General features: G+C 30.7%; 1 protein-coding gene across 1 annotated transcript; it reads right to left on the bottom strand.

Annotated features, from left to right (window-relative positions):
- Positions 1 to 4,558: 4,558 nt before the first annotated feature.
- On the bottom strand, positions 4,559 to 6,204 carry LOC105131171 (protein enabled homolog). Its single transcript, XM_011034013.1, has 2 exons — positions 5,876 to 6,204; positions 4,559 to 5,736 (listed from the first exon to the last, which is right to left on the bottom strand). Exons 1-2 carry the CDS (start codon positions 5,927 to 5,929, stop codon positions 5,026 to 5,028), a joined length of 765 nt encoding a protein of 254 aa, XP_011032315.1. The 5' UTR covers positions 5,930 to 6,204; the 3' UTR covers positions 4,559 to 5,025.
- Between the last annotated feature and the right edge of the window lie 4,758 nt (positions 6,205 to 10,962).

Here is a 10,962-nt window from a genome sequence, read left to right as displayed (position 1 = left end):
TTGATACTTCAAATGCAAAATGATGATATAAAACCTTGATAAAAATGCACTTTTAAGTACTAATCAGTCTGTTAAATGTTAATGGTTATTATGATAAGTTGTTGTTTTTTCTTGATCATGTTATGGAACAGGAATTTCTAACATCTTCTGCATGACAAATCATAATCTCTACTACTACTGCTGAACAATTGATTGACCAACTACAATCTTTCATTCTTGTAATTGATCTCTCTATGAGTTGTATAAATTGATCATCTAAGAAAAGTCGTAAAAAACTTAGATTGGATTTGAGTCTTCATTTATGAATCTTTGTGTCTTTTGATTTTATTAATAGTATAATATTTATGTTTTGTTATTTCTTATATTTGTTTAAGTGTGTTTCAAGTTTGTTAGTGTTCGGTATTTCAGGTGATGTCTTCTATACTCTATCTTTCTATTTTAGGACATTGGGGACAATGTCTCATTTTGGTTGGGGGAGATGGTAATAGTTGATATAAATAAAAAAACTAACTGTGTTTTCTTTTTCATAAACTATTTGTAAACTATTGTTACTAAGATGACAGAGTAAGGAGGAATTTTATTGACTCTTGAGATGTATCTTGATTAACATTTTTCAATGGTTATTTGCAATATTCATAACAAGGTCTATCGAAATACTTCTTGAAATATCCAGGTTTATAAACTCTCGCATTGTTATCACTTAATTTTGCTTATATACTCATTTAACATGTATTCTTAAACTTTAATTTTCACACACACACTTTAACATATGATTGTGGGTTGCACACTGGATTATTACGTTATTTATGTTCTTTTGTTAAAGGTAACAACTAAGGGAAATGGATATTATATAAATTGTAAAAAAAAAAGAGAAAAAAATTGATAATAATAAAAATATAAATAAGTTTGGTTTCGTAGCCTCCCTAACCTAAGCAATTAAGCCCGAATGGGTGTTTTAACACCTAATACCCTAAAGTCAACTAACTTAGGAGTTATTGGCCCAACGCTTGTTACATGGGTTAAAAAGAAAAGCTTAAGGGAATCAAACAATGCACTATCTACGTATCGGTATCTGCAACCCGAGTTACTAAGCTCGTAGGGGTGTCTCAACATCTAATGCCCTAAGCCTAACTAGTCTAGGAGTCATTAGCCGAAAGCTCGTTACATAGGTTAAAGATACATTGTGTTTTAAGTTACATGTATATATATTTAAAAAAAAAGAAAAAAAATCTCAACCTAAGGAAGTTAACCTTAAACATTAGAACAAAAATTTTGTTTTCTTCCAAGTAAAGTCCCATAATTATGTGTTGATATATTGAGCACAAAAGAAAGGTTTATTAATATCTTTTTTAAGAGGCAGTGAGCAAATATATAAATTTAATAAGAGTTTGTTTATCCAGATAGATTAATGGAAGTTCAATGATGAATTCCTTTCTTTGTGGAATTTGCAAATAATTTTTCTATTTTAACACTTTGATTACTAGAGACTAATAATAAGCTGGTTGGGAGGGGTGTGATTAGTACTTAAAAATATATTTTTATCAAGGTTTTATATCATCATTTTACACTTGAAGTATCAATAACTCCTTAACTAAAACATGTTTTATAATAACATATCTAATAATATAAGATACCTTTAATTTACAGTAAATGTTCATCTAAAATGTAAGCCAATCATATAAATAAAAAGATTGATTGATGAGTTTAAGAACTAAAATTGAAAGGACAAAGAGATGGCCAAACTTAGAGAAGAGATACTGGTGCAGTCTAAACCGGAACACTATTCAGTAATTGGGTTATATATGGAGCTGTAGATCTCGGATTTAGGTCAAAATTGATCTGGAGACTAAGATGTCTAAATGCATGGCAAATACCTCCTTTTATAGGTCAAAATTGAAAACTATTGATTTGATGACTAATTGATGAGTGGGTGACTAATTTTTGACTTGGTAATAATACTTATCTTCTCTTGTCTGCCTAAAACATCATTGATAACGACAGAATTGAAACTATTTGAAAACATGAAAGTTGTAGGAAATTATCTAAGCTTTCCAGAAAAAAAAATAGAGATCATTTGGGTTTCTAGAACTCCAGATATGGGCCAAACACTAAACAGTGTTCGGGTTGCAGGACAAATTCAGACTTTTTCGTTGTTACTACAATTTGGACTTGAAAATAGATTTTTTAAATCTTGGGCTTCCATGAAAGTTGTAGGCTTATGTTATACATTTTCATCCATATAAAATAGATCTAAATCCGAGATCTACAACTTCAGATATGACCCAATTACTGAACAGTATTCTGGTTTGGATTGCACCAACATCTTTTTTATAAGTTTGGCTATCTATTTGTCCTTTCAATTTTAGTTCTTAAACTCATCAATCAATCCTTTGATTTATGTGACAGACTTGCATTTAAAATAAACATTTACCACAAATTAAACGTATCTTATATTATTAGATATGTTATTATAAAATATGTTTTAGTTGAGAAGTTATTGATATTTGAAATACAAAATGATGATATAAAATCATGATAAAAATATATTTTTAAATACTAATCAAACTTATTTTTATAAAAGTCAATTATAAGGCTATGATGGTGTCAATTATCAAACTATTGTGAAGTTTTCCTTTCATCCTCTTCTTATCATTCAAGGAAAAAAGAGAAGAAAGATTTGACGAAGATGAAAGGAAGCAAACCATTAGTCATGGTGCAATTGTCAAGCCAAGTAATTATTGTTGTTGATTTTTTTTTTATTGTGGCAAATCGTATGATGTGTGTTTTTGTCAATTGTGTCAATTCATGTTATCAAATTCTATTGCAGTTTCGAAGAAGAAAGAAAAACTTCGATTCATGCATGTGTGTCAAAATAAATTCCAATCTATTATTAGGAAGAATTTTAGCATTAGACTATTATTATTATTATTATTATTATACAAGCCAGGGAAAACAAAAGGTATAGGAAATTCTTTGTTTAGGTTATCTCCGAGTTTATTTTGGCATCTTGAATGAAAACATTTAGTGCGAACATGTAAATTGGATTGAATATTTAACTATAATAATAAATGAATTAAGGAGTAACATTGTTTAATACTTATTATATTTGAGATAAAATTGATAGAATCAAGAGATTTTATACTAAATTGAGTTTCTCTTTTAATTAACCGGTGAGGCCACAAAGGAGTTCCTCCTCGGTATCATAAAGCATTAGCTCTTATCGTGTGGTATTATAGTGTACCCAATTTTATTATCAATAATAAAAATATTATACTGTATTTGTATCAAAGTTATACTTACTACTGGCTTTGATTTATAAAGTTGTTTTCTGTGATGGCATTCATTGCCTGGGATTATCTTCTTCACAAGAAGTTCGAAGGCGAAGGAGTGTTGAAAGAAGAGGCGGCAGCCTCATCCTAGTGCAAGAAATAATTCTGATAGTGACCTTTCCCCGAGCAAGGAGGCCTTGGTCTAATCTTTTGAAGAAATACAGGTCTTCCGGTCAAGGCTATTTTATTTTCGCCCCTATTTCTAAGCCTTTGCCGTGAAGAACAGAATCCATGCCGGCTTTTGGTTTTGCAGCCTAACATTTTTAATCTTGTTTAAGGGGTCATATCAATTGCAAAGTAGCCATGTTCAAAGTTGCCTAAAAAGCCGAACATGCCCGCTACTGTGTTCATCATGTTTCTGCTAATAATTGACCTCAGAGTTCATACTTTCATTTGCATTTGATTTTTCATTAATCCATCTCGAATATTCTGTGTATAGAATTTTGGTTCTACGATCATAATAAATACACATGATTAACTACTGCTCACGGCATAAGAACAACACAGAGTTGTACTCCAGCATTTCCAAACAAATCCTAGCTCACCTAGCCTAGCTTTCGTTAGAAGGGAACAGATTAACTCTCTATAGTCTATACAATTCAATGATGAAGAATTCTGTATTCAATGGCGTGCTTCAATTATAACAATGACGGGTCCCAAAATGGTTGGTAACAGTTGACATGCTAACCTAGCTAAGAAACCTTAAAAGAAAAAAAACAGGGGAACCATTGATTTATTGATCATTCTTTGCTTATGTTTTCATTGTTAGGGCTTCCTGCAGTGATTTAAGAAGCATTCTGCAGGCAATTAGTGTGTATATGTGATATTTTCATGTGATGGGGAAACTCAAGCATCCTTGCACTATTTGAATTGCTTCAGGAAGGTAGAAGCTTATGCTAAAATAAACAAGTAGAGAGTGGGGGCAAAGAACAAAAATGTGGTTGGTAGTATTAAAATAGAGGAGATGAAAACGATTAGGAGTAAAAACACAAGATTAAGATAAATTAGACTCATATAATCATACTAATTTAATCATATATCACACAAAAAGCAGATCCTGATTCTGATTTGTGGGATCCATTCAACCCGACAAGCAGGTCTCTCAAACCTTGTGGTTGTTGGCTTACCCATCTTCCAAACCTAACAACTTCACACCCATCAACCAGTGTTTCTTTTAAAAAACTTCACACCCATCAACCAGTGTTTCTTTTTTTTTAAAAAAATTATTATGGATTTGAGAGGCCTCTCCCTCTCAAATCCACACACTTCTTCCTCAAACTTGCACACACTTTTACAGTTTTACTTGACTAGCTAGGCATAAAGATATCCAAGTTATAGTTACTTGCAACAGGAAAGTGAAATCATCAAACCCCCTTTCACATCATGGAACAAAAACTGAAATGTGAAGAAGATAGAAAAAGAGACAAAAATCTCCGCCCAAAAAACATTGGCCAAAACAAGCCAAGAACAAGGCCATCATCTACTTAACTCTTCTGTTTTGTCTTCACTTCAGTCAACTTAGAATAGCTTCTCTAAACAAACTTCTGTACAAAAATGCTAGATCAGGTTCACACCATCTTGCAATTCCATTCCTCACTAATTTTCTTCCATTCCTGACTAATTCTCTTAGTGATATATTAAATGATATAAATATATAAAAATTGTGAAATCATAACTTAGTGGGTTGCGTGGGTTGTCAGTGGAGGACTATGTTCTGATACTTGGTCTTTGTAGAAGAATCAGAGCCATCACAGCGAACCCTTTTTCTATTGCAACCATTAATGTTGATAAATGAGTCTTGGTGGATGAGCTGAGGTGCGGGTGGGGGTGGTGGTGAAGGTATGGTAACAGGTGGGATCTCAAAGGACTCGAGTGGTGGTGGTGGGTGTCTCCATTGAGGAAGTGGTCCAGCTAGAAGGAGAGTCTGTAAGAGGGGACCAGCTTTCATTACTGCCTGTAAAAGCTTTCCCTTTTCAGGTAATGGCTTTTCAGGAACTAACTCAATTGCTGCTTGGGGGATAGTTTGTGGTGCTGCAGGTGGGGGCAATTGGGATGGTTGTGGAGTTGGGTCAATAACTGGAGATGAAACAATGCTCTCTTCACAGTCTGATGATGAGAAGCCATTGCTGGAGTCAATTCCTCTTCTCGGTTCATCTTCAATGCTGGAAATCCCAGAGAGAGGAGCATTTTGGTGATGTTGTGGCTGCTGTTGGAGCAGGACTTTCTCAGTGACAAGTCTTTGACATTTCTCTTGTGCCTCGTCTCTTTCTCTGATGGCTTTGATCAGTAGATCCTTGAGATGGAACAACTGGTCATCTTTCTTTCTTAGCTCTTCTTGAACTGCTACCCTTGTTTGCTCCAGCTCCAAAGTTGTGTACAAAAGGGAATTCCTCAGTTCATCCATTGTCTGCATTAATCAATGACAAATTAGCTCTTGTAATCCAACAAAAGAAACCTCATTTTTCAAACTAGAGCAGAAAACAAAAAAACCCCATTACAGAGAGCAAAATCCTTAAAAAACATAATAAATTCAAGAAATGTGTTACCTTTCCCTGGCAGTAGTAAGCCCAGCTAAGAACAGAACCTCTTTGGTTGTCCATGATTTTCTTCACTTGACTTGTGGAGTGGACTAAGCAAAGTTTTCTTTTCTTTTCTTTCTAAGGGAGAGGGAGAGGGAGAGGGAGGGGGGGTTTTGAGTGGTTTAGGTAGCTCTTTTATAAGAAGTTGTTGCTATCCAAGTGTCCACTGTTTTCTACATCCGTTCTCACAAGGGGTTGGACAAAGGCACAAAAAGCCAAAGGCCATTGATGCCAATTTTCTAATATCCTATGCTTCCCGTCTTTTCTCTGCAGCAGCAGAGTAGCCCGTTTATTTTTATGATTAAACCTGTGTTTAGTTACTGGTGCTTCCCATGCGGATTTGTAAAAGAAAAGGCTATAATTTATAGCTATGTTTTTTCACCACAAAAACTACTACCTTGCCACACACAAGTGAGTAGTTTGTAGCCGTAGCTGTATCAGTGGGCAAAGAATCCACAAACCAGAGACAGGAATCAAGAGAATAGATTAGCGGGAAGGACTCGATCTTGTAGAAGCAGGAGATCAGTCTCCTTTTTGTAGCTGCTTGCATATACTTGGGAAAAAAAAATGGAAAAATGTTAAAATAAATATTGCTGTTACCTTAAAACTATGCCAAAAATCTTTTACTCTTCGGGGAATTCCATGTGACCAGTCAATTTGTGACAAACTCATTTAGAAAGCCACAGTCTAATTTTCTACTTCTATATTTTGTTTTTACATTTCAAAAATATTTTTAAAAAATTTAATTTTTTTATTTTTTATTTTAAATTAATTTTTTTTAGTATTTTTAAATTATTTTAACTACTGATATTAAAAATAATTTTTAAAAAATAATCGCAATTATATTGTAAAACATATATTTCTTTTATTCTAAAAATCTAGATTGAAAAATATATTTGAATTGAAAATATATTAATTTAATATTTTTAAATAATTTGATATATTAGTATTAAAAATATATTATTGATATAAATCTTTGAAAAGATCTTTCACAAAATTATCTAGCATATACAATTAAAGACAATGTTTTTATATTTTTTGTATATTCAATTTTTATTGTGTCTATTGTCATCACCAAATTTTATTTGCTAAAAAAATAAAATTAGAAAATCCCATCTGGAGACCACCTTCCATTTATATCAAGTCGGTACTTTCAACCATCTATAAATAATTTTATGAATTTGACCTTATATTTATTATATTTGAGCAATTCAATTCAACCAATATCAACCGAAATACATTTACTATGTTAAAGCTTTTTTTGGGGTGAAAAATATTAGCCACATGATACATAATTTTTACTAAGATGTTTGCCCGATTTTGAAAAGAAAAAATATTATTAAAAAAAACTTTAAAAAAAAAATGTAAAGTAAATAAACTAGAAGACTTATTGGTTACTCTTTTTCTATTTTTTTTTCCCATATCTACGATATGAGTTTTTGTTTATTTTAATTCCAACCGAGCACCTTAGGCAAAATTGTATGTCCCATGGCTAATATTTCCCAACTTAATGAGTTTTAACATAGTAAAATGGATTTGTAATTTCTATTTAAAAAAGAACCAAACCTCTCGAGCTTGATTCAAGAAAATATTCATTCTAGCTTTCGATCGGTAAGAAAACAATCAAGCATGATTATATTTTAAAGCTCAATAAATTTTATGAACAAACTTAAACAATATATATTTTTGAATGATCATTGTCTTCATAAAATAAGTATTACTAAAAACAATATTTTACTTTATAGTGATTGCAAAATAAGCATGAGACATGTATAAAATGAAAGTGTTGAATTCGGGATGAATATTTTTTGGCATTATAAAAAATAAATTTTGAGTCTTAATCTTTATTTAGAAGATCCGAAAACAGGTTGATAATTTATTAATAGATGAGAAATGCTTGCGTTTATATCTAATATCCCTGATCTTAGTAGAATATTATGTCCATATAACATGAGTCTATCTTATTTTTGGCCTAACATTCTTAGTCGTGGCTATGAGTCAAGCCTAAATGAGCATAGATCTGATAAGCTGTCAAACCCTATATCCTTGAACTTTAACGAATTATTAAACTCAACATCATTAGGTTTAATTACATATTGAGCCCAAATAGACACGAGTTTGACAAACTATCAGACCTACTATAATCAGGCTTGGCACCGTGTTGATCCTAATTGGATGGTGGTCTGGCAAGTTGTTAGACCCAATACTATTGGGCTTGGTAATGTAGCGAGTCGAATCAGACATAGGTGCAGTGAACTACAAGGTTCATCACTTTTAAGTTTGGCTGCATGCCAAGCTTAATCAAGAATGATTTTAGTGACTTTTTCAACTCATTGACCTTTGGGTTTGTTTGTGTGCCAGGCCTACTTGGGCATGAATCTAGCATGTTGTCAAACCTAATACTTTTGAGCTCAGCTATATGTCAAGTCTAATTGAGCATGGGTCTAACTCGTTGTCATACCTATTGATTGTGTGCTTGATAAGATGTCAAGCACGAAGAGTTTAAGGCCTAGATCAATATAGGTTTCATGTTGAGCCATTTGCTTATTCTTATGATATTAACATAGAATATTAATGTTAGAGATATTATTCTCTCACCTTCTATTAATATTAATATAAGGATATTTTATCTTACATTGATGTTTATGTAGGAATATTTATCCCTTATTAATGCATGTATACGGGATATTAATTATTCATTAATGCTATCAGGAAAAAATTACATTTCAGTCTCTTTTTTCTGTAAATGACTAAGACTTGTAAACTATAAATACCTCTAGAACCACACAAATAAAAAGTTTACAATCTCTATTCTTTACCAAAATTTTATTTTAATTTTAATTCATTTATCATATTAAAACTAAGAACAAACATTTTTGTTCATTGGATAAATGTTCATTCTCTTTTTATTGTAACTATTTATTTAAAGATTACTAATTTTATTATATGAGGATTTTGAAATCCCACAAAAAATAATTGTTTTGCATGTTATAAGCTTTTTACAATAATTTATAAGTTTTATAAACCATGTAGAATAAACTATCTTGCTAGAACTTGTGTTTAACTCATAATTCAACTATTAAAAAATATATTTCTAAGCACTTTAAATTTTAAAACATCTTCATAAATGATTTTAATATCCAAATTAAAATTAATATAAAGTATTGAGACAAAATAATTGATATAAAGTATTAAGATTACGTAAGAGTTTAATAAGATGCTTAGCTAGAGTATAACTCGATTAATTTATATAATCAATATTGACTATTACGATATTCAAATCTTAATAACTAAAATTCTTTTAGTTATGATTTTAAAAAAACTGTGTATGTGAAACGGGATCATGTGTGGGACCGAGAATATCAAATAAAAGCAACTAGTTTTTTTCTGTGTGCTCAAGTAAAAAGGTCATGCAAAGGGTTAACTTCCACAAATTGATGGAGAGAGTGGTGTGGGATCGGGATCGGGATCGGACTCTTCAAATTACTTGCACGGAAAGAAATAGGAACGAAAGTGTTTAATTATTTCTTATGACTTGTGAATATTCTATGACGAATGTTCATTCATCAAACAAGACGGCAGATTTTCTCCCACGTGGGCTGCCTCCCTTACCCATATAAATTATTTACAAAGTCCAAATTAACCATATATATATATATATATATGGTTAATTTTTAGTCTTGATGTCAGCATCTTAATTCTTCTTTTTTTTTCAAAAAATACCCATAAACCATTATGAATCCTTAATTTTTAGTCTTGATGTCAGTATCTTAATTCTTTTTTTTTTCAAAAAATACCCATAAACCATTATGAATCCCCTGAAACATAAACTCTTTGAACCATTGGTCAACCCAGAAACAGATGATTAAACCTGATGAAGAAATAAGAGTGATGGCTAAGAATCTTGAAGATACATAGTTATGTCTTTTTTGAAGGCGCTGCTCGTTATGAACATTGTAAGGCGATGGTAGAACATTAAGCCAAATTTGAAAGTTACTATATATGTGCGTATATATATGGATTAGGTAGGATTCTTTCACTAGGAAATTCGAGGGAACTTTTGTTTTCAATGGGTTTAATTTGAAAAGTTGAATGATCTAATTGCTGGCAATACTTCTTGGTCTTCTGGTGTTACGATCATATCTTCCTGTAGCTCTTGGAATAATTTCTCTGTCCATTTCTCTGAGGTGGCTTTTAATAAATTCTTATTTATTTTTATGTTTTCAAAGTATTTTTAAAAAAAATTAATTTTTTAAATTTTTTCAGATTATTTTGATATATTAATATTAAAAATAATTTTTTAAAACTAAAAAAATATTATTTTAATATATTTTTAATTAAAAAATATTTTTTAAAAAACCTACAACCATGCTAAAAAAAATAATCATGTTCCCTAGTAAGAATCAAATGTCTCGTATCCACATAATTGCATATTAATTCCAAAATAAAAAAAGAAAATTTATCCTTATATTTAAAAGGTTTTTTATTTAAAAATAATATTTTTTTAATAAGCTTACGTGGATTTTATCTCCTCTATATTAATATCTTGGAATTAGAAATTAAAGAAGTTTTTTAGTAAATAATCATTACATTAGTAATTATATCCAAGTCACCGTACTACATAGTTTTTCTTAGATTTTGTAGCTTTACTTATTTTTTAAAAAAAATAATTATATCAATTAAATGTCAAATTCTAACAAGATTAGTGCAGAATTTGCATAATATCTTAATATAGCCAAAAGCTATAAAGAAGATAAAACGCAATCTAAGATAAGTAAAAGCAAAAAAAATCTTAGAATATCCATCTAAATGAACTCATAGCTGAGCATTCCGCTATAAAATAGAATTGCGATTAATACTTAAAAATATATTTTTCTCAAGATTTAATATCATCATTTTACACTTGAAGCATCAATAATTCCTTAACTAAAACATGTTTTATAACAATGTATCTAATAATATAAGATACCTTTAATTTATGGTAAATGTTCATTTTAAATGCAAACCTATCACATAAATGAAAGGATTAATTGATGAGTTTAAGAACTGAAATT

This window comes from Populus euphratica, unplaced genomic scaffold (genome assembly GCF_000495115.2).
Source record: "Populus euphratica unplaced genomic scaffold, PopEup_1.0 scaffold103.1, whole genome shotgun sequence".
NCBI lineage: Eukaryota > Viridiplantae > Streptophyta > Magnoliopsida > Malpighiales > Salicaceae > Populus > Populus euphratica.
The sequence above is the reverse complement of the archived record's forward strand: the minus strand, read 5'-3'. Positions and strand labels throughout refer to the sequence as shown.